The sequence below is a fragment of the Rattus norvegicus genome, chromosome 10 (genome assembly GCF_021556685.1).
Source record: "Rattus norvegicus strain SHRSP/BbbUtx chromosome 10, alternate assembly SHRSP_T2T, whole genome shotgun sequence".
Lineage (NCBI taxonomy): Eukaryota > Metazoa > Chordata > Mammalia > Rodentia > Muridae > Rattus > Rattus norvegicus.
In genome coordinates, this window is record NC_141543.1 from 56,510,945 (window position 1) to 56,535,818 (window position 24,874).

Below are 24,874 nucleotides of genomic sequence, written 5' to 3' on the forward strand. Positions count from 1 at the left end.
AAACAGAGACAAACATCACATGGCGTTATTTATGTGCAGAATGTAAAACGGCACATAAACATATAAGGAAAGACTGTAGCAGTGACTACCAGAAACCGGATGGGTTGGGATAGTAGGGACGGAGGGCTTAATGCCAAAGCATCGGCTTTGGGAGATCTATCACTGCAGTAAATAAAGTTAAGAGTTAAAGGCTATATGATTGATTATATAGTATTAAGAGAATAAATTTCAAGTCTTATCAGCACAAAGTTGCTAAATATTGAGATGATTGATAAGATAACTAGCTTAATTCAATCATTCCACGGAGACATATACATCAAAACTACCTTTATAATTTGTCAGTGCGTAATAAAGGGGAGAGAAGATCTCAGATTGCTGTGAGCGGGCACAGCATCAGAACATGAGAGTGCTCTCATCAAGCAGATACAGGAGAGATTATTAAAGCATTTGGATCCTGGATACATTTTAAAAATAGCATTGATCAAATTTTCTATTTGTTTCTATTTCTAGATCTATTTAGGTATAGTGAAGAACCCACTAATCCCCGTCTCCCCCTTTCTATGTCATAGGGAAATGAAATGGAAGAACTGTGCCATCCCACACAGGTAGGGAGAGGAAGTGACTTATGCGTCTGCGGTAGGCAGTGAGTAAACACACATTTCACCTCTTTTGTGGCAGAGGGATCCAGTATGACTTCTGTATTTGATTTTATCACTCCTTGAGTTATTGATTCATACTCTGTATTTTTTTTTATCTACCAATCTATCAACTAAACAACCAACCAGAGAGTTTGCAGGTTTTCATTCTGGTTTTATGAGAGTCAAGGTGATTATCCTGGCTTTAACAATATTGACAGAAAAGAAGTTTTTCATAGTGACTGCTATTGATTATCTAGTTTTCATACATTATCTCGCCTAGTTATTATAACAATGGGGCTGTTTATATCATCATTGCTTCCTCTTAGCAAATGAGGAGGCAGAGACTCCCGGAGTAACACAGTAAACGTTCCTATATTTGCTTCAGAACATCTTAGGAAATGTAACTCCTGCGTCAATAGATCTCAAGGAAGATGTTAATTTTCTTAGTAAGAAATAATCAGTGAACAAGTTATTGGTATACAAATAAAATATTTCTTTTTTGGTAATCTAGAAATTAGGAAGGAATGGAGAGAGGGGAGGGGGGGATTGGGAATGGGAAGATAGGGGGAGAAGGGAGAGGTGGGTGGAAGGAAGGCAAGCCTGCCTGACCTTCCTACCTTGTTGAGTGTGTTGAGGGCTGCCTGGGCTGCGGTAAGGGCTGGTTCAGCTTTAGCCAGGTCCTCCTCACAGTCTTTCTGTTTCTGCTGCACCTCCAGCATGATCAGTGCCACCTTCTGCTCCTCTTCGTCTGCAATGGCTTTCTCTCTGCTCACTTTGCTGGTCTCCACACCCACCACCTGAATCAGCTTGTCTGTATCTTCATTCTTCTGTCTCAGCTCCACTTCCTGGGTGGCAAGCTTGGCTTTCAGATCATCCACCTGCATCAGAGAACACCAGACTCATGAGGAGCAGAGCAGAGAAATGGTGCTCATGGCTCCCTGGGCCTAATTCTCTAGAAGAGATCCAAGAGCTCACTCAAGAATGCAGAGATGGAAAGTTGCATTCCCAAGTGGAACTCCTTGCACTGGGGACAAATAGAAAGGCACACAGGATACCTTTAGGTGTGCTGGACTATTCTGACATCCACATGCCTAGAACCTTCTCCTAGATGCCTTTCACTTAATTAGTGCTTATGTTTGTTAAAACACCACAGGGCAGCATCCATATTTGCTGCTTTTACTAGTTACAGTAACCAGGAAATGAAACCAGCCTAGGCACCTATCAACTGAAGACTTGTGAGAGAGGAGGAAGAGACCTTAAGGGAAGTGGAAAATAAAATGAATACAAGAGCAAAAAACTGGGGGAGGAAGTGGATTATCTGGAGGTGGGGATGGATTAAGGGGCAGTGTCTGAGTTGGTTTCTCTGTTTCTGTGAGAAAATATTGACTAACAGCAATGTGGGGAGGGAAGAGTTTTTTCAAGCTTACAGGTTGTTGTCTTTCAGAAGGAAACCAGGGCAGAAGCTTGAGATAGGAACTGAAGCAGAGACCACAGAGGACATTGCTCGCTGGCTTGCTCTTCATGGCTCCTGTTCAGCTGCTTTTCTTATACAACTCAGGACCACCTGCCTAGGGTTAGCACCACCCACAGTGGGCTGGACCCTCCTTCATCAATTAGCAATTAAGAAAACGCTCCACAGACGTGTCTGCAATTTCTCAGCTGAGGCTCCGTCTTTCCAGGTGACTCTAGTGTGTGTTAAGTTAACAAAAAGTACTCAGCGTAGTGGCAGTGGGGGAGGGTAATGCATGAGGAAAATGCATAATATCATCATGGGGCAACCATGATGAAACTCAACTGTTTTCCGTCCAAATACTAAAAAGACTATTATTAATAATTAAAAAAAACCCTTTATGTGCTTAACATTATACTTTACCTGAACAGTAGCTATTTAATTAAAATTGTTGGTTGTCAAAAGTGCTAAAGATTCACAAGTAGGAATATCTACTGTGAGGTCTGAGAGTCATAGTGTGTGTGTGTCCAGACCTTGTATACAAACAAGTACAAGTCTGACCTAGGCCTCCAACAACTCACCAGGTAGCCAAACCCTTGCCTTCAAGAGAAATGAGGAAACAGATGTAACCATGTACCCTCCCTCCAACCCTAGAACAAACTTAAAGGGCACCTGCGTAAAACTGTCTAATGACTCCTTCAGAAAGCCGCCTTGCTTCGAGTCAGAGATTTAGGCTGTCTGACTGATATTTCTGGATTATTGCCACAATCCAGAAAGATTTAGTAACTTGTATGTCAGTGTAGCAGTTGCCCTCAATGGCCAGGACCTAATTAACAATAGACAACTAACAGTGTCATTATTTTTGTCACTTCCAATGGAGGACCAAAGAAATCCCTAACCTATCCCACAAAATGTTCACTCCCAGGGGAGCCTGTCTTCACTTCCCCAGGTGAAGGGCCTTCTCTTTCTAGACTAAAAAGCCTCCCTATGTTTTCCCTGCCTTGGCTAAAGACAGGCACAGTTGTGCTGCTGGACTCCTGTGCTGTTAATAGGCTCTGATTTGGTAGCTCTGAGTAACTTTCACTTGAGTAGTTTTTTACTAATTTCCACAATCCTTAACTACAAATAGGTGACCATGTAAAGATTAGACAAGTAGAGTACCAATGGTTATAGCCAGCCGGATTCCCCACAATGCCTCTGATGTCAAATATCATGGGGAGGCATAATGAAGCCTTGTAAATAGATTAGAGAGGGTCTAGTTTTTCTGTGTCTCTCCAGATCAGCAGAGTTAAGGTTTGACAATGTGTTCCCTGGGCCAGCATCAACACCAGCATCAGCACCAACATTGGATTCAGCATTGGCATCACTGTAAGCATCAGCATAAGCACCAACACTAGCATCAACAGCAGCAGCACCAGCATCAGTAGCATCAACATCAGCATTAGCATCAACACTAGGACCAGCACCAGAACCATTATTGTCATCAACATCACCACCACCGCCACCGCCACCACCACCACCACCACCACCACCGCCAGCACCACTAGCAGAAGCAGCAGCAGCAGAAGTGTCCTACAAGAACAAGTTGACTATGCAAACACTAGATCATACTCCAGTCCCACTGAGTCAGAAACTCTAAGGTGAGGCCTTGAGGGCCCTCTTGATTCTGCTAGCCTAGGTTTGAGCCAGGCTGGTCTAGCATAATGGCCTTTTCAAGTGCAAAAGGAAGACAGGCCTATTTATTCTGAAAAGCAAAGACGCTGTTTGTATTTGCAGTGTGGCCCATAAACCTTCCATTGCAGGCTGACCTCTTGCCTCTCATTTTCTTGCAGTGTATTGCATGCAACAACCACAGATTACTTTGGAGCTCCTGGAACACGGCAAACAGATTCAAGAGCTTTATGATGCAAAATGCATAAATCAAAAAATAAAACTGAGGCTTAGACGCGGCTGATAATTCCCCTTTCATGGCAGATCAAAAGGAAGAAAAGGAAAGGGGGCAAAAAAAGAATGTTCTGTAATTTTGTGTATTCATGGGAGCCAGAGCCCGTTTTAACCTCAAATCGAGGCTGCTCCTTGGAACAAGTCTTATATTCACGCGTTGGAAGGTTAATCTGCCTCCATGTCTGTTGTTCAGCTGCAGAGTTACTTCTGCAAGGACAAAGATGCAATTGTAAATCAAAATGATTGAGCTGCATAATCAACCCAGCAAACACACCAGTAACTTTTTGTTTCTTTTTAAATCTTGGGAGATTTGAGAAAATTGAAGTGTGTTTTTTTTTCTTTTTTCTTTTTTTCTGTGTGGTTGTGGTTCTTTTTGCTGATTGCTGATATGGCTGTGACCTCAAGCCCAAGGTAAATAATCCCCTTCACCATGAATAGAAATTTAATAGGTCTTAAACTGTGATGTGGAGTGACAGCAGGGTCCTGCCAGTCAGAAAGAGGCCACTCTCCAGTAACAAGGAGCTCAGGTTCAATTTAGGATTCTTTAACAGAGCCACAGATCAGGGAAGGCTAGGTTAAAGCTTTTTTGTTCTCTTGCAAACATCCAAGCCACATTTTCTCCTTACTTAATTCCACGAGAACAGAACATTAAGGCAACCTCAGGAACCCAGAAAAGGCTCTTTCCCATAGTAGGGCTGCCTCCTTGAATGAGAGCTAGGCTCTTTTCTCAGGGAAATGCCTGAAGATGCTGAGAATTGGGGGATTGGAGAAGAGGCAGATTTCCTGGACAAAAGTCATGCATCTTTCCAGAGTTGCCCATGAGTGTGCAGGGTGTAACACTGACTTCCTGTAGCACATGGTTCTTAGAGAGGGCTGTGACGGCATTAGCTGCTAGAAAATGGAGGTTAGGGTAACTGGTAGGAGCAAACACTCCAGCAAGAGGTTGGGGTCCAGGGCCTCTCTCTACCTCAGTCAGCCAACTCTTTGCATTTAGTATTAGTTACTTTTGTGTTGCTATGATAGAATATCATGACCAATAAAACTAATAGAAAAAGGACTATTATTTGGGGTTCATGGTTCCAGAGGGATAAGGTCCATCACCATCATGGGAAACATGGCAGTAGACAGACATAACTGGAGCTAGAAGCTGAGAGCCAGGGCTTACCTCCTGAACCACAAACAGGAAGCAGAGGAGGAGGGGAGATAGAGAGAGGGGAGAGGGAGAGGGAGAGGGAGAGGGAGAGAGAGAGGGAGAGGGAGAGAGAGAGAGAGAGGGAGAGAGAGAGAGGTTTATCTCTATCTATTTAGGGAGCAGAGTTGAGTGTTTCCATTGAAGAACACCCCTTCACCAAGTCTTCCTCAAGTCCTTGTAATTAGGGTTGTGTTGTTTCAGTTGCTTTTTGACCCTGGATTGACCAATGAGGATCCAGGTCACAACTCCTTAGAGCCAATGGTTTTTTACCAGGGAACATGGCTGAAAAATCCTTGGGAAAGACACTGGCTTGGTTGTCAAGCAGACAACATACAAACCTGAGTTTGTATCATACAAGTCATGGGACATGAAGTCACCTGGCTGAACATGAGTGACAGAAAAGACAGCCAAAAAATGGGGGAAGCCATGATGTAAAAGTTACAACACTGTACTGTATTTAACCAGCACAGGCAACATGTTACTTTCACACATAATTATAGAAAAACCACTAAGATTACACCCCTTTCAGCAAACTTACTCTCCTGTCTAAGTTCGTGTCTACATAATACTTCTAACACTGAAATTTGACTTAGCCACAATTTTGTTGCTGGTGTTTTGAGACAGGGCCTCTTTGTGGAGTGCAGGCCAGTCTCTCCCCCTTCCTCTCCCTCTCCCCCTTCCTCTCCCTCTCCCCCTTCCTCTTCCTCTCCCCCTTCCTCTTCCCCTCCCTCTCTCTTTCTCTCTCTCATGCTGCTAAGCATCAAATCCAGAGCCATCTGCCAGCTAGATAAATGTTCTAACACTGACATCCACAGTTACTTAGTCATAGTTTGAATATTTGGTAGCCACACGTGGTAAGTGGCTCAGTGTGTCCATCCTGTGGTTGAGATCTCCATGTGTTTTTTCTTATCCTATGCTCCCTCCCCTTCTCATTCTCCCTTCCCCCTTCTTTCTCTTCTTCTTTTCCCTCCTTCCATTTTTGTATTCTTACTTTTCAGAATGATTTTGAGTTAGATTTTCCACTTTTCAAAGCAAAGGATGAATGTCACTAAGCCCACCATCTTTTGGTACCTTTGATTTCTGACACTATTTGACAGTACCAACATAAACTGAATTTAATATACATGAATCACAATATTACACTGTACTTTTAAATATAAAAATCACCAAAAAGCAAAATAATTAAAGGAAAAAAACTTTTCAGCTCTTGTTTGCAGATTAAATAATGTATACAGAGAACTGAGTCTCTAGTGCTTATTTCTTGAGTCCAACAGCCCCCTCTTCAGTCAGGCTGTAGACTCTGCCTATACCAAGAGGGAGAGGAGAATACACTTCATACCAAGACTTCATTGAAGCTGATGCAAAATTAGAAAAAGATGCTACCCAAAGAACTTCATCAGAGCTACCAAGAACTGTAAGACCACATCATGTTTATCAGTTATCTCCTGGAACGACATGCTACCATAGCAAGAGAGGACATAAACACCTGTCTGAGGAATATATCCATGAGATGGACTTTGGACTCTGAAGTAGATGCCTTCCAAATAATAGGCTCCAAAAATTTATTTTTATTTATGTGTATGTGTGCACATGTGTTTGTATGAGTGTATGCCATGTGTGTGGGTCTCCCGGAGGTCAGCAGAGGCTATCAAATCCTCTAGATCCTGAGTTACAGGTGGTTGTAAGCTGCTTGGTGTGGGTGCAAAGAGTTGAATTTGGGTCGTTGGGAAGAGCAGTATGTTCTTTAACTGCTGAGACATTTCTCCAGCTTATTCTGTGGCTGTAAGAAAACACGTGAGACTGGAATCTCAAGTACAGAGTAAAGAGGTTTATGACTTTCTTATGATTCTGTTGGGTGGAGGATCCAAATGTCATGGCAACCAATATTCTGGTAGATATTTCCAGGCTGCATTATAATTTGGTGGAGAAGTGGAAGTACACTTGTTGTACATAGAAGGCGATCTATCTATCTATCTATCTATCTATCTATCTATCTATCTATCTATCTATCTATCTAAGCCATTTCAGTTATGGCTCATAACCCCAGTACTTTGGAATGGTGAGGCAGGAGAATCACCATAACTTTGAGGTCAGCCTGGGCTAGAATACAGAGTAAGAATCTGTCTCAAAATAATGAGAGTCTCAACCAAATCAACTGACAAACAATTAAACAAAACCAACCATCCCACACTATCAAGAACTATTGTTTAGTTCTGAAATTATTAATCCCTCCATGGTTGGCATCCCAAGATACAGTCACCTCATGGTTTGTTTCACCTCTTCAGTGTTCCTTAACACCATCAGAACTAGTACTGGGCTCCCGCAGACAAGCTCTTGAGTGACATCCCCTAGATATCCAAGCTCTAGCATCTAGAGGAGGTAAATCATGCTAAGATTTGAAATCAATAGCACTTGAGTCTTAATTGGAAAGGATGAATCAGAAGGAAGTTTAGCCCCACAGTCAAAAAGCTACTTACCAAACCAGATCTCAGTACAAAATCATACACCTGAAGCTGACCAATGTTGGATTATTGTACAGTTTTCTAAAGGATTTATTAATTTTCAATTACATGAATATGTGTGTCCATGTGTGAGTGGGTGTGTGCACTTTTGGGTGCAGGTGCCTGCGGAGGACAGGAGGGGGTTTTGGATCCCCTGGATCTGGACTTACAGGCAGTTGTGAGGGATGCAGGTGTTAGAAACTAAACCGAGTCCTCTATAAGAGCAATATCTACTCTTAACTCTGGAGCCACCTCTCCAGTCACTCCTCACAATTTTCATGTTTCCATTATTACCATAATCATGAGCCATTCTCACATAACAATATTAATAAATGAATTTACATCGTGTCTGAGCCAGATCTGTAACATTCTTTTAGCATTCGCACACTGATCAGGATCACCGAAAACTGTCATACTCAAGTGGTAGGATTCTGTTACTATGATTCAAGTTATTGCCTTATACCATGATATGAGGGCATAATTTAGAAGTTTTCTGCCTACCCCACCAAAAATCAACCAATTCAAGAACAGATGAAGTGAGTACACCAGAGTTAAAAACTAATATGCCACATTTACTATAGGAATAATGCCAGTAGCCATAAGTGTTTAGAGAGTGCCTACCACACATCTCCCATTGCCTAAAGTTGGCCTGCACCCCTAATGTGAACCTGGGGATAATGATTTGTCTCTTAACCCACTATATACTCACATGTCCACTTAGTTACATATTTCATAGAATACCATGTATTGGTCTTTGAGATAAAGGATAAATGAATCTTGCTCTTTTCTACCAAGAACTGATAATAATACAGGCAGGAAATCAACCCAGCACATATACCAGTAACTTTTTGTTTCCTTTTAAATCTTGGGAGATTTGAAAAAATCGAAGTGCGTTTTGTTTGTTTTTCCCTCTTTTTTTTCTGTGTGATTGCTTTGTTTTGCTGATTGCAGATATGGCTGTGACCTTAAGGTAAATAATTACCTTCACCACGAATAGGAATTTAATAGCTCTTAAGCTGAGGTGTAGAGTGACAGCAGGGTCCTGCCAGTCAGAAAGAGGCCACTCTCCAGTAACAAGGAGATCAGGTTCAATTTAGGATTCTTCAACAGAGCAACAGATCAGGGAAGGCTAGGTTAAGGCTTTTTTGTTCTCTAACAAACATCTAAGCTACATTTTGTATTTCTCCTTACTTAATTCCACGAGAACAGAACATTAAGGCAACCTCAGGAACCCAGAAAAGGCTCTTTCCCACAGTAGGGCTGCCTCCATGAATGAGAACCATGCTCTATTCTCAGGGAAATGCCTGAAGAAGGGCAAACCTTGGGTCTTTAAGGCCCAAACACATACTGCCAAAGAGAGAGGTTCCTTCCCAGAAGGTACTGAAGACAATGACATGAATTACTCCTTAAGCTTAGATAGTGTTTTGGGAGGGCTAGCAAAACCACCCAGGATCAGCTGTCAGTGCAGGCGCTGGTGAGAACACACAGACAGGACTCAGCTCTGGGGTTCTGCTGGACAGAATGGAGGGAGAAAAGCATAAGTAGAACACTATTCAAGGGTGCAGAACATAGCCAGGAACACAGCGTCAAACACTGTGCAGTCACTGATTAATTCATGCAACAGCTATTAAATTAGTGTCATTCTGTTTAGCCATTCTTGAGGCTCTTAGGGTATAGTGTTCAAACAGATAAGAACTCCTGTCCTTCCAGGGCTTATAGCCAACTGATAGCAACAGTCATAACTGACTATATAACAGATAAGTAACTTATAAGATATGTCAGATAAGGACACACACTACAGAGAACCATTGGGGTGGAATAATGAGGGGCAAGCGTAGAGAGGAGTGGTGATCTCTTCTGAAGGTGATATGGGAAAAAGAAGTGTATCATGGAGATTCTGGAGAGATGCCCAGGCAAAGGAAACAGTGTCACCAAGTCCCAATGTATCTGAGAAGGGGATTCAGAGGCAGCTGGCTGTTGCTTCAGAGATGGGTTAGCAGGAGATGAAGTCTGGGAGCTGAAGGGCAGAGCTAGAAAGGATCTGTGGAAGCCACTGAGGAGGAGGAGGAGGAAGAGGAGGAGGAGGAAGAGGAAGAGGGGGAGGAAGATGAAGAGGAAGAGGAGGAGGAAGAGGAGGAGGAGAAGGAAGAGGAGGAAGAAGAGAAGGAAGAAGAGGAGGAGAAGGAAGAGAAGGAGGAGAAGGAAGAGGAGGAGGAGGGGGAGGGATCATAAGATCTTGAGCAGAAAAGATATGGTCTGATTTGTGTTTGAAACCTGCCTGCTCATTTGGTGGCAGACTGAAGAGGGACAAAACCAGAAGTAGATATGTGCATTCTGAGGGTGTCATGACTATCTAGGTCAAGATGTCAGGAGCTCAGACTGAGCTGGAAGCAGTGCAGGGAGTGACTAGGGAGTGCTAATATATTGTGAAGCCTGAACTAACAATGCACTTCGATGGCTTGGGAGTGAATATGGAAGGAAAAAGGAGTAAGCAGAGTTGAGGATGCCTCCAGGGATTTGAGCTGAGATGGATGATGTGGGATAATAAGAGTGGAGGATAATACAGAGTGGAGGATAAGAGACTAAGAATTCACTCTGTCAAAACGATCAGGCAGGAAGCCATTTTTTTAAAAGAGATAATGACTTGGCGAAGCAGCCCAGTGGACAGATTTTGAGATACATAGGAAACACCCAGAACTTGTGGAATCTTGGATGTGGGAAGCTTCCAGTGTAAGTAATATCCGTAGCTAGAAGTGGTAATCACAGATGTAGAGGACACAGAAGGAGAAAGCTGATTCTTGGTGGCAGATATTGAACCTGAGGTCAAGATTCTCCAGTAGGCACACAGAGAGCTAGATTTAGCCAATGGGATAACTTGGCATTTGCTCATTAGAGAAATTACCTCCACTATGAACATGAATATTTGTGCCTTCTTCATTGTCTATTCTAAGGCATCTGAACAAAAGAGATATTAGTGTCTGCCACATGGGGTCAGGACACCTTTCACATCCCTCACTCCCTGCATACCACTCTCTGCACAAATAAATCAGTGGTTCCCACAGAGGAGGAAGGGGGGAGATGGCACATGTGTTAGAGGAGGTATGGAGAGTGTTCTGAGGGTCTTGTGGTGATGAGTGGAGAAAGAAAGGGAGGATAATTAGAAGGCATCAGAAAATCTGATACTGTACTGGGAGTTATCTCTGCTTTTCTCTGTGAATTCAGAGATCAAAAAATCAGAAGAGAAATGATAAAACACACACACACACACACTTTCTACAGCACAGAGGCACGTGTGTTAAAGTGTTCCTGCATTGCCTAGAATCTGTGTGCTCCACTTTTCTGTGAACTGGAACTCTGAGACAGGCTGCTGGTCATCACACAGCAACTTGATGACAGATACTGAAGTAATATCAATTGGCCTAAAGGCAAACTAAGAAAAAGAAGGAAACCAAACCCGTAGAACAGACAAGGAAATGGTATATTCTGGGAGATAGAGAATGTAACCATCAGCAGACTAGAGAAAACGTCCCAAAGCTGTTGGATTCACAGGTTCAAAGAATTCTACGAAACCATTTGCCAAAAACCAGACGAAGTAAAAGCGATTGAGTGTTCTGATAAAGAGGACAGAAGGAAATGCTGCTATGCCATTAAAATGCAATGGTGTCATTAAAATTCCTATCGGAAGCATATGAAGCAGAAGCAATATTATATGCCATAAAGCTAGTATTGTTGAAATTAACCTGAAAGCCTCTCCTGTAATGCAGAGAAAATGGCCAGCAGAATGATGGCCACAGTGAGAACATGATCAATTCAGGCCCAGGAACAGGTGCAGCTAGCTGTTCATGACTCCTAGAGGCCAGCCCAGGCCAGATGAACAGAGAATGCAACAGCTATTGAGTTAGTGTAGAAGAAGAGTACAAGAGGAGTTACCTTTTCAGATTGTGAGAGCTCACTTCATCCCCTGAGTGAACATAGGTCCTTTAGATACATTGTATTCTGAATCAAGAAACTAAAATTGGGAGAAGAGAGAAAGCCCAGAGAGAAAAGTTCAAAAGCATAATTCTGAAGGCAAAATTTGTAGGCAAGGACAGCTGTCTTCTGTTTACATGGGTTGTTAACCAAGAGGCCCATGTATCTACAGGAACGTATGTGCTTCAAGAGCTCCATGTACCTATAAGGACATGTGATGTTTATCAATAGGTCCTCTATCTACAGACATATGTGATGTTTACCAAGAGGCCGGCTATCCACTGGAATGTGTGACATTCATTATGGTGAGTACAATGGTCCCTGAAATTTGCAAATTCATGAAATGCCATACCACCTTAGCAGCAGACTTGGTAACTGATAGACAGAGGATAGAAATTGGCCCTTGAGGGAAAGGTGTTATTTGACAAACATGGGTGGAAGCAAAGTAGGTACTGAAGCTCTTCTAGTCCTTAAAGGAAGAATAGAAAGTTGGAAAAAATGAGCCAGTTCCATTTGAAAGAGTAAATAGAAGGATCCAGAAAGGACAGGATGAAACTGGTCTTCTTATCATAACCAACTACTTATAAATAGTGTAAGAATGAATGAAATAAGATAATATTCATTTAAATAAGAGCTTTTAAGAGATATTGCTGTACAAACACACACACACACACACACACACACACACACACACACACACACACACACACACACAGTTATAACCCTGAACCAATTCTCCTCATCACTTTTTTACTTTGGTTCTGAGTATGGAAGATGAATGATTTGGGTGTGATATGTTCCCCAAATGTTCATGTGATCATGTGCTGGAATTTTGGTCCTCAGTGTAGTGGAAGGCAACTAGATCCTAAGATGTCCATTGATACAAATGGATTAATGCTGATCTTATCTTATGGGACAGGGTCATTTTACATGACAATGGGTTGTTATATAAAGCAAGCCCGGAATTTTCCAATTCCTTCTATACACACCGCATATATCTATGTGTGGTTCTACCACTGCCATACATCCTTCACCAGAGCTTAGCATAGAGAGCTGCTCTGCTTTGGTACTTCCAGATCGGTGAATAAAAAGATCATTCTGTTCTTTATAAAGTATTCCACCACAGATATTTTGTTATAGCAACTCAAATAGACTATAACAGAATGGCAGTGACTGAAAAGGAAAGAAAAATGGAGGAGAAAGAAAAGATGGCCTTGAGGAAATAGGGAAAGTTCCTTAGAGGATTCCAGCTTCAGTGAGCTGGGGCAGACAAGACTTTAGCTGAAGATGTGTGCTTCTGCTCTTGACTTTTGATCCTAGTTCTGATGCTGTGGTGGTTCTAGATGACCACATAGGGTTTTCAAATCTTAACTTTCAATGCAATGGCTTAGGGTTGCTCTTCACTGGGTAGAAAAGAGAGACACTGCTTACCTGGGCTGAGGTGCTGTGCAGCTTTAACAGCCCATTCTCCAGCCTTTCCACCTTGGACTGGAGCTCTTTTCCATTCCTCTCCAGCAAGCTCTGGTATAGTCTGATGAACTCCAGAAAGGACTTGGGAGTGGTGTAGTTGTAGCGCTGCTCATTGATCAGGTATGACTGGGATATCTTGTTGACACTTATGTGGACAAAGGCCATGAACTTGCTAATCGATTGCTTCACTGCAGGCTAACACACCAGAAGTAATGAGTTTGACTATGATTATCCAACCCTTGACGCCATAGAAAGTTATGCTCAATGGTTCTATCCAATCTCCAACTTTAACCTTGACCCCGGGATGCCTAAGGTGAGGTGGACCCTCAGGGGAGCCCTTTTCCCTCTTACCTCAATGTTCTTTGTATTCTGCAAGAAACGGAGGCTCACAGACTCCAGTGCCTCCTGAGGCCACTCGTGGAACCAGTTGATAGCAGTACAGTTCACAATGGCTGGGAACTTCCTGCTTCGAATTCTCAGCTTGTTCCCCACAGGGGAGAAACAGAGAGTCACCTGAGACATCGGAAGGAGAGGGAGGACAGAAAGGCGACATCAGAAGAGGAGGGAGGACCAAGGAAGTATCAGAGAAGCCCACAGAGAAACAGGCAGAAGTTTGGGTTATTAATCTCCTAGAAAATTGAAAAGCACGCCGAACAGGAAGAGGGTCACAATCTTCCCCTGTCAACCTATCTTTCTAGCAAAGGGCTCAATAATGCTGGGGCCACATTGTGCACAAGATGGTCCTGTTCATAAAGTAGAGGAAAACAGTGGACTGGCAGTACTGGTCAGCCAAAAGATCATTGTATCTTTACTATGTCCTCCTGACACAGTCCAGAGGGGCAGTGTCTAATTTATCACATCCGGTAGCCACCTCTGGTGGTGCCCATGCCCCACAGTTAGTCTTTCCATACCTTAAGTTGTCTCCGGACTCTCTCTATGAAGAACTTCCAGCAGTTCTCTCTGCTGTCAATGAGTCCCTGGCTTTTGACCTCATTCCTGACATTGTTTATGATGTTCTCCTCCTCCTCCTCAGAGTAGAGATCTGGGATCTCACCTGGGGATAAAAGGGGGACAGACAGATGGCTTTGACAGCATGTTAGTTGACACAATCACAAAAAGGGAGTTATTTCCCATTAAAATATAGGTTGCTTTGTTTTCCACTGTGTTCAACCTTATGTACTGGTGAAACTGGACATATCATACCAAGACAGGGAACAGATGCATTAATGAGAGGAAGGGGTACACGGTATCTTTTTGTTATCTTGTGTTGACATCCCAACTAGTCATTTCTTCTTTGGTTCAAGGCATTTATTTACCAACTACTATATTATTGACCTTTATGGAAACTGTACCCTTAAGGAGTTTACTACTTAGAAGGAAATATAAACCATGCTTATTTGAAAGACTTACAGTAAAAAAAAGGCTAAAAGTAACATACAACTATGAACATATGATTAAGGAGATTGAGCAAAGTCACTTACTACAGGGTAAGTGAAACCAGGATGGGACCCTGCAGTTTAATGTGAAAACACAGTGCTTTAAGTCAATGGGCAGCGGGGGTGGGGGGGTGGGGGGGAGTTACCTCAGAATTCAGCAGACTGTGTTTGCAGAACTAAGACTCACAAAATCAGTATTGGTTTCTCATCTTAATTTGTACTCTATGATAAATTTTAAATAGATCAATTGTTTAACTATTAAAAGCTGATAAAAGGATCAGAAAATGGTGGAGAAAAAATTCTTAAGAGCTTTGACTGAAAAAGAATTTTCTGATACAACTCAATTAACTTAAAAAATTAATTTGATGTCCCCAAATGGAGACATTTGGCATCTTAAAAAATGACAAAACAGTGGCACGACCCAGGAACTGCAAAGGAGAGACAGCAGCTCAGAAGATTTACTTACTGCATAAAGACATTCTTCACAAATGAGACTAGGAAAGGAGAATCCTCAATAACGGAAATAAAAGGTATTTTAGACACATGGATAGGGTGCCCACCCTCATTGTAAGAACAGAAATGTTGACTGAAACTGCTCACTTTTTTTTTCTTCTTTCTTGTTTTTATTTATTGGATATTTTGTGTGTTTACATTTCAAATGTTAGCTCGTTTCCCCCTCTCCCATCCTCCCTCCTCCCCTCCCCTTGCTTCTATGAAGATGCTCCCACTCCCACCCATCCACCTCAACACCCTGGCATTCCCCACTGGGGCATCGAGCCTTCACAGGACCAAGGACTTCTCCTCCTATTGATGCCTGACAAGGCCATCCTCTGCTACATATGCAGATGGAGCCATAAGTCTGTCTCTTTGGGCGATGGTTTAGTCCCCAGCAGCTCTAGGGGGTCTGGTTGGTTGATACTGTTGTTCTTCCTATGGAGTTGCTTCAGTTCCTTCAGTTTTTCCTCTAACTCCTCCATAGGGATCACCATGCTCTGTCTGATGGTTAGCTGCAAGCATCCTCTTCTGTATCAGTCCATCTCTCCTTTCTTTACATCTCTGCTCAAGTTCATCTACCAAGAGAAACTGCTCACTTTTTTAATATACCTGAGGTCTGCAGCTATGAAAAGAGTCTACACTCACTCATAATAACTAACAGAGATGTATGTTGAAAGTATGCCAAATTGTTGACCTTTGACCACATTGGCAAGATCTTAAGATGAGATAAAACACATTAATGAGGCAGTATATGAGACATTGTATGTTCAATCCCAGAAATAAATAAAGTTAAAAAAAATCTATCAAATACATCAATCGGTATATATAATAGGGATCTTAATGGAAATGCCAAGATGTTTACACATCAGAAAATTTGATGAATAATTTGCTACAATAAAAGATTTAAGAAGCAAAATGGGCCAGTGAGATGGCTCAGCAGGTAAAAGCACTTAGTGCCCATCCTGATGATCAGTGTTTGATCCCCGGAACCCACATGGTCTTAAAAGGAAAGAGTTCAGTCCTTCATGTTACCCTCTAACCCACACATGCACTGTGGCACATGTACCTTTTATGCTTCACAATAAATAAGGAAATGTAATAAAATGTTTTTAGGAAGATTTAAACAACAAAATCATTGGAATAGAGGCAGAGTTTCTAAAGTATTGTTTGCAGACAGGAAGAAGTAAGATTTCTCAATCCAATGACAGATATCAATCCTGAACATACTAATAATGAAACACTGTATGTTTACTTTTAAATAAAGAATACACGCATAGCTGCTGACATGTTTCCATTTAACATCACACAGGCTGTTTCAGACTGTGCAAAAATTAAAAAAACCAATAAAACCAGAGGCACGTATAAAGATAATTAAAGCAATGTAAATATTATCACTTGAAATCCAGTTTTATACAGAGAAAATCTAAGAAAATGTTTGCACCAATAATTAAAACTTACAAGAGTGTTTAACGCCAGCCAGCCTTACTGTATACAAAGACAACGTGATAAAATAAATTGTGGTTTTTGTTATCCAGCAAAAGAGAAAGATAATTTAAAAGTTATCATTTGGAATAGCAACACAACTGCAGGCAGCTAAGTAGTGAATATGTGAAAAGTGCAAGGTCTTAAGCCTGAGACAAGGTGTTGTGGAAGAAATGAAGTGAAATCCTAGTAGAAAAAGAGAGACATATGCTCACGGGTGTGATACAGTAAGTCCCACACCTGACACAGAGACAAAAACCTATGCAAAAATTGATCCTAAATGAGATATCCGAAGAAAGACTCTAAAGAGGAGAGAAGAACTAGAAGGAGGTTGTCACCCTGTAAGAAGCCAAATCTCCCTGTAAAGCCAAGACTGTTAAAGCAATGTGAAATTGGTCCTGGGGTAAATTAACGTAATAAAAGCGATGTATTTATGAGGCAACTCAGATAAAAGAAACAGCAACAGAATCTAATATTGAAGATTGACATGCAATGAGAGAGACTAATAAATAAAGATGCTTGGATAATTCAGTATCATCACAGCAGAGCAGTTAGATTACAATGTGAAAATAAATTCCAGGTAGATTAAAAACATAAATACAAAAAGGCAAGACAGGAGCAATTTAGACATTAAAATATAGGTATTGGGGTAGGACAGAACCTCTGAAACAGAGAATGAGAAAGCTAAGACATTAAAAATACAGTTTAATTTTATGATGTTCCAGCTAAGTTGGTATGATGAATACAGGACTTTGAAATGGCATTTACCACCCGTACAATAAGGAGAGGTTAGTATCCAAAGTATAGAAAGAACATCTACAAACCCATAAGAAACATCAGTCTAAGGGCCAACAGGAAACTAAGCATATAACACGTCCTGCAGAGGTGGAGGGTCCAATAAATATTTAGAGCAGGTGGAGGTCAGAGGGTAACTTAAAGGAATGAACTCCCTCTCACTGTGTGGGTTCCACATAATGAGATGGGTCATTAGGTTTGGCCGCAAGTGCTTTTACCCTCTTTATTTAATCTCTTAAATAAATACCTTGAGTTGTGTATGGTTCAAAGTCCTTTGCACAATGGGAAAGGAAAACGAGATTTTGTTTGTTCACTGACAACCTAGTGTCAGATAAATGGAGAGTCGTTAAAGGTGGGAGGAATAGATGTAGGGAATATCATAGAGCCCCCACAGCTGGACTGCCAATTAGCATAACTACTCTTATTTGGTAAAGTTGAAGTGCATATAATCAGCCAGCACTCATACACACAGGGGAAAGTTTTAATCTTTCAATATCATTTCCAATCCCAAGATTGTTTTTTACCCCATGTTTTTGAATGTTCAAAATATTTTGTAAAGAAAACAGTCAACGTGAGGCTGATACTGTGAATACTGTGAATTTTATTCTTTGGATAATTCAGTCTGGGAGAAGGATCTAAGACATGTTTGAATTTCACGTCAGAGAGGGGAAAATGTATATATTTAGATAAGAAGGGGCAGGTTTAGACCCGTTTAAAAGCCAGGAAGCAAGTGAGGCCAAAATTGAAAGAAGATACGGGACAGAGAAAAATTCTGACTTGGGTTGGATCCTGCTTAAGGGAAGGGCTGACCTTGGAGGGGTAGAAGAGAAACGATGAAGGCCAGGGGCACACTGCAGAGAAACTCAGACTCTGTGAGGCCCCTGGGGAGACTTGAGTTTCTTGCTCAATGACGTAGCTCAGTCTTAGCGAAATGAGTGTGAGAGATGGAAGAATGAGGGAAGCAGAAGACGACCTGAGAAGAGTTAAAAGAGCCTCCTCATGCGAGGGCTTAGGGAATATCACGGGCGCATTGCTGGATCAAACCATAAGGTCTGCACAGTGCTATCTGTACCCAGAACTGTCCACAAGATTCCCTTAGGTCCTTAGCTCTTATGAGCTTTTGTTTCTTCTCCGAAACCAGCATGTCAACTCTAATGCTGCAGAAGTGGCAGAGATGAAAGGAATTCTTAGGGTCACCCTGTCCATTTCCAATTATGAGGACTTGAGGTCTCCAAGTGGGTAGTTTAGCCAATGGTCTCCAATACTAGCATGCCTAGAATTATGATCTGAGCTAGAGCACGTCCTTGAACTTCTACCACACCTGGAGGAAACTTGGCTAATGTCACTAACCCAGATAGGACTTTTATGACAGCGTAAATTATGTAAAAGATCGAACCAGGACTGAAGAGATGGCTCACTAGTTAAGACCATTGGCTGCTCTTTCAGAGAGGATCAGGGTTTGACCCCCCAGCAGCTATGGTAGCTCGTACTACCTAACTCCAGTTTCAAGGCATCTAGCAATCTCTTTTGGTCTCCACAGGCAGCAGGCACACATGTGGTGCACAATCACATGTGCAGGTGAAACAAACATAAAAAATAAAAAAATACATAAAAACCAAAGTAAAAAATAAATCTAAAAAAGTAGTTATACTGATAAATACCTTGTGCTATCTTTTGTCAAAATTACGGACTTCCAAATGAAGTAATATATTTCAGCTCTCTTGATAAAAAAGAGGAGCAGAGAAAACTGCTAGGAAAAGAAAAGGGTATTTAGTGTGCTGGGAGTGTTGGGGTTCAGGGCGCAGCTTGTGTTGTTTTGTTAGACAGATGGAGCTGGCTTGTGCCACACTGTGTGCTCCCCTGCACCTCCTTGTGTGTGAGTATGGCACAGCCCTCCAGGTAGGGTATAGCTTCCCCTTGATCTAAGACATTTGTAATTGACTAGTTCACATCCTTTTCACCTTTCCTTCATTTGAAAGATGCAGAGTTGATGTACTTTTGATGTTTCTCTAAAAAATGCTGCATACTGAGAAGAAGAACAATGGCCTGCAGGCTAAATTTGTTCGCTGCCTCTTTTTGGTGTGCCCTACAAGCTGAGAAATGAACGTTTTTAGATAATCCTTTATGTTGGAAATAAAGCAATATTTAGTGGCACACAAAAGTTATGGGAAGTTCAGAATTTTATTGTTCATGAATCATTATGTTCAGCCATATTCTTATAGTTACATATTGTTTATGCTTATTTTTATACTTAAGTGACAGACTTGAGTGGCTACGACAGAGACCAGGTGACCCGAAAAGCCTGCAGTATTTTCTTTCTGCCCTGTAGACAATGTTTGCTCCTCTGAACTTATGGAATATCCTTAGCGGCAAGATGCCTAGAGCTCTGGGGGCACTTTGAAACTCATCCAGGTTCATCCGTTCACCATGGTTTTCTCAAGATCCTGGGAACCTATAAGATCACTGGATGGAATATCTAGTGGCATCTGAAATGTGAGCAATGTTCCCATTTTCAGATGCATCCCTCTAGTTTTTCTGAGAACATTCGTGTCATTTAGCCTGTGATATGTATCAGTGTGTGATTTGATAAGAGCTGCCTTAGGGAATTTTGTGATCTGTATAAAGGCAGAAGCTCTTTAAACATCTCAAAACTGTGCTAGTAGGGCCTAAAGTTTGACATCTCCATGTCTACCTGCAGGCATTTACAGGCTAAATGCTATAGTATCTTGTAAACCACATTAGCAAAATGCAATTGGCATGTTTTGGTAGCACTCTGATACCTTGGTATGGTTCAGTCATTTGGAGCTTGGGATGAAAGGGAAGTGCTTTATTCAGTATAACACTCGATTCTCAGCTATGACCCCACCTAGATCCTATGGTTAAACAACAACAACAATAATAAAAACAAACAAATAAACAAAACCAAAACTGCTTCCTTTGTCCCCAGAAGAAAAATCTGGGGATTGTGATGGCTATTTTGGTACCCATGTTTCTCACTATCTTTGGCATGAAGACTTACCAAAACATACTACCCTATGGTAATATCTACTATCTCATATGACACACCATCCTCATGGTATTACCCACAGAGTATTGTATACCTCAGTTTAAAGAGACCTCCCAGAATGCTGTTTAAGACCTAAGAGGCATTAAGGACTAAGAAGAAAACTGAAATAAAATTTTGCAGTGGCTCTAGTTTTGTTAGCTTTCCTTCCTAAACTGGATAGTAGGTATTTAATCATTATGTTTTTGTGTCCCTGGATTATTTCACACTGTAAAATTAACAAACAACTGCTAGCATAGTTTTCGTGTCCTTAAAATTACAATCTTGTGTTAATACAGTGGGAATGGTGTAGCCACTGATCTTTCAAGTGGACAAGGCCACTCATAGTCCTGAACATAGAATGGTAAAGGAAAGGCATATTACCAATAAGTCACTTGAGTCTTCAGATATTGGGTGGAGAGTATATACTTCAGAAGGAACAGTGAAGACCAGGATGTCTGGAGAAAGCTTGGAAACCCATAATTCAGCAGTGATGGTAGCAATGGGAGAAGGGGCAGCAGAAAGACTGTTTCCCTGTACCTAGGGGCTTCAGGTTGCATACTGTACCCAGTCAGGGATTCATACAGGATCACGGTTTAGACAGGCCATGCCTCAACTATAATACCAGGGGGCTGCCTGGGATAGAAGGACATAGTTAAGAAGTGTCATAATTTGTCATAGCAAACATTAACCAATTGGGTGGTCTGGATAGGAAAGATATGGATTCAGAGATGGGCGGAGAGAAAACAGCATTTGTGGATAGAGATTTTAAAGGAAGGGCCAACACTGGGAGGGAATCACTGACATAGAGTCTAGAACACAGAGGAGAACCAGAGGCTGATCATTTAGGCGTTTTTCTTTTGTTCTTTTTGGGGGGGGGTCGGTATTGTCATCGTGGCTTGATTTGACAGCGATGTTGTAATACTAACAAATGAAAGTGCACAGGAGGAAACACTGTAGCCTACAGCATGAGGTCACTGGCTCTATGGGGCACACTTTTGGGGGAGGGTAGCATCAGTGGTACACACATACATTTATAGCCCATCTGACTTGTAGATAACTACTGCGCACTGAGTCATTAGCAGGAGTGCCCAAGGCATCAGGTCCAGGAAGGGCATTCACAACCCAGCCTTCCACTGTGGTAGAATTCTCCCTTTTTTTCTAGAACCCAGCCTTTCTGACTTTAGACCACAAGGTATAGTTTCCTCCTTTCACTGTGAGTTCCAACAACCAAGTGATCAGACAACCCCACAGAACTGAAGCATTTCTGAGAGATATTTTAGGACCCCCATGTTCTTGGTTGGACTTTTATCCAGTGGCTTCCCAGTCTGAAATTATTTACTCGAAAGTGAAAAGTAGAAGATATGCCCTAATCCTCTCTACTAAGGTTGCTAATTTAAAAGGGAGAGCATTATCTAACCTGCTGCCCTACTTAAACACGCATGTGTGAATCATGACTTTGGGAAAATCTGCACCCTGAACGGAAAGCCGCACCAGCAGGCTTACATTTTATTGGGTGAGACTTCAGAAATTGGTCTGCACTTCAACAGAACTGTCTTTTAAATGAAATAAATTAAAGATACATCACTGAGGAATGAAACTTCAATGGGCTAAAATCAATGTTGGAGAAGGTGACCTGGCTCTAGTGGTTACAAGTGAAATCCAGGCTGGGGCAGGCACCATGTCTGACATCTCCAAAGCTGTACATTTTGAAAGCTTTGTTTTACTCTTTCAGTTGTTTCAGAATTAGGCTTTAAGATCGCTTTAGTGTGGGCTGGGGAGATGGCTCAGCCTTTAAAGGCTAGGCTCACAACCAAAATATAAGATAGTTTTAGTGTGGGAGGAGAACTGGATCCCTGTCTCATATAATAAAATCACACAAAGGTGTGGTGATAGTGTAGATTAAATACATTGATAAAATGTTAAAGATGGCAAGTAAGAATGGAAACATTTGTTATTGGAGGAGAACAAGTGTAAGAGTTTCCAGGAAAACTCTTGGATATAAAGTTAGTTTAGACAAAATCAAATGGGAAAGATGTAAGTGTAGGCTCAGGGTTAAGTGTAGGCTCAGGGTTGTTCTAGGAGGCAGCACAGGGAGGAATCCAGGGCAGAGGTGCTCCCTAGAAACAAGCCATCACAGAACCTGTTCGTGCATGTTCTGGGCCAGGAGTCAGGGGCTCTTCATGGAATGACGGTCAAATGCCATGAGGGGCAACGCTAAATGCCAACGACTCTGAAACAGTGACATCGTCCTGAAATATAACCCTTGTGATATAGGAGAGATGGTGGAGAGAAATCCTGCGATCATACTCCTTAGACTACAGAATATGAAACAGAGCAGGGGTGGTCTGGAGGAATGGGCTTCTGAAGTACAGGGAAGTGACATGGGGATTTTGCTTACGTACATCTGTATACTGACCCAGAGAAAGGGTATTTTACACATATGCTTGGTGTAAGATCCAGGAAAGCATATTATCTTTGATTGACATATTCATGTAAATGCATAACCTATTATCATATGCAGAAGTTATTAATTACATTTGGGTTGTTTGTGTGCTTTATTTTTTCACATGACTGTGTACACGGCTTTAAACATACATTTTTAGAAGAACTTATGCTACTTGTGAATTCATGCATAAGTAAGAACTACAAAGCAGCAAGAACTGCGTTTTTTGCTTCCTCCTTTGTGGTGTACTTGGCAATGCATGTGGACTTCAGTGGAGTCTGAGAACAGTTACATAGAGAAATTCTACATCTGCTGCTGCTGCTTCTCTCTTTTTTTTCATCAAGATTCCGAATCCTTGCTGGACCCTTGGCTGGTGACTTGATCTTACCCTGGGGTATCAGCACATCTTCTCTCCCTCTGTCTTCTCTTAGTACCCAACCAAGCTCAAGACCTATATGCGCTCCCCTTTCTCTTTCTCATGGGGATTCTGAGGAAATATCATCTGTTCTCTGAATTTAGCAAATTCTCAGACTCTTACACACCCTTCTTCCACTGATCAGATCCAGTCCAACAAAGATTCTCAAAATTACTGCTCAGTCTACAATGAAAAGAGACTTTAAGAACCAGCATGATAGGGGGTGGGGATTTAGCTCAGTGGTAGAGCGCTTGCCTAGCAAGCGCAAGGCCCTGGGTTCGGTCCCCAGCTCCGAAAAAAAAAAAAAAAAAAAAAAGGAAAAGAACCAGCATGACTGTAAGCTGCAGCGGCCTTGGCAAAGACTTCAGCAAATCAGCCTTCACTGTGTTAATGTTCTTTAGCTATGGCCTGACTTTCCTGATGTCAGACCACTCCTCTACCTTTCGACGACTCTCACTTCGTTAGAGGTATTCAAGGGTAAAGACTTCCTTACCAGATGCCAGGAGATCATTGATGAGCACCAGGAACCTCTCATCAGCCACATGGGCATCAGTCATCAGGAACACGGTACTGAGATTTTTTACCCCAGCTTTCAAACAGAGGCTGGCCAGGTCCACCTGCAAGATCATCAGGGTCAGAGATCCCTCAGAAGAGATGGACAACTCATTCTTTAGGAAAGGAACCATTTTCTTAGTTACTTCAGTTGGAAATAAAGTAAGATGACCGTGTGAGGCCAGGAGGAGCACTACTTTTCAGCAAGAGGAAGGGAAATAGGCCATGTTTCTAGGCATTGGTTCGATGGAGGTGAGTAAGGATCACATAGTGGGGTTCTTAATTCGTACAACTACAGATGCTCATACACTGCTGCTGAGCGCCTATAGAAAGTTAACCGAGGTGATCCCTCCCAATGGCCAGATGAGGGTCTTACTCATCTGTTTGACTAATGGTATCAAGGGAGGAAATGACTTGTTCCAGAGGGTAAGCTATCAGAAAAGTTATGTATAGGGGCTACCTGTATGGGAATGAATACATCCCATATCAGCAATGCTTTGTACTCTTATGACTGGCTCCAGAGACAGATGTTGATTGAAAAAAAATGTGCTGGACAACATAGTCATAGGTGTAGACATGAAACTACCCACAGGAAGCCCAGTCAACACTGGAGATAGACGAAATCTGAAGCTGGGACGCTAAGTCGTGAATTTGGCCAGTGTATCCAGTCTTGGCTCCTTTTCTATAACTCTTACAAAGTGATAAGCCTCAAACATTTTTTTATTATAGCATTTACTATAGTTTACAAGTAACATGTCAAAGGCAACTGACTTCTTTTTGAATTAATGGTTCTTATCCCCCACTTTTGCAGACTGATCTAAGACACATTTCTCAATTTTCATTAGGATCACCCAGAGGATGCTTTGAGCAGTCCCAGTACCAAGGTGGTTTCCCCATGTGAGTTAAATCTGAACAGCTCTGGAAGGGAGGCAGGCATCAGCATTATTGGAAAATTCCCAGGGATTCTGATCTATAGCCAAGATTTAGCATTACACTGTTCTGCAAATGCCTGTTTCCCACCTACTGGCTTGGTCTTTAGAAATACA

General features: G+C 41.9%; 1 protein-coding gene across 1 annotated transcript in view; it reads right to left on the reverse strand.

Moving 5' to 3' along the window:
* Positions 1-24,874, reverse strand: part of Dnah9 (dynein, axonemal, heavy chain 9) — a 353,020-nt gene that overhangs the window by 100,498 nt on the left and 227,648 nt on the right. Inside the window, 5 exon segments of the mRNA NM_001427097.1 lie at positions 1,256-1,516; positions 13,126-13,359; positions 13,516-13,677; positions 14,076-14,218; positions 23,770-23,893. Coding sequence (NP_001414026.1) covers positions 1,256-1,516; positions 13,126-13,359; positions 13,516-13,677; positions 14,076-14,218; positions 23,770-23,893 — 924 coding nt within the window.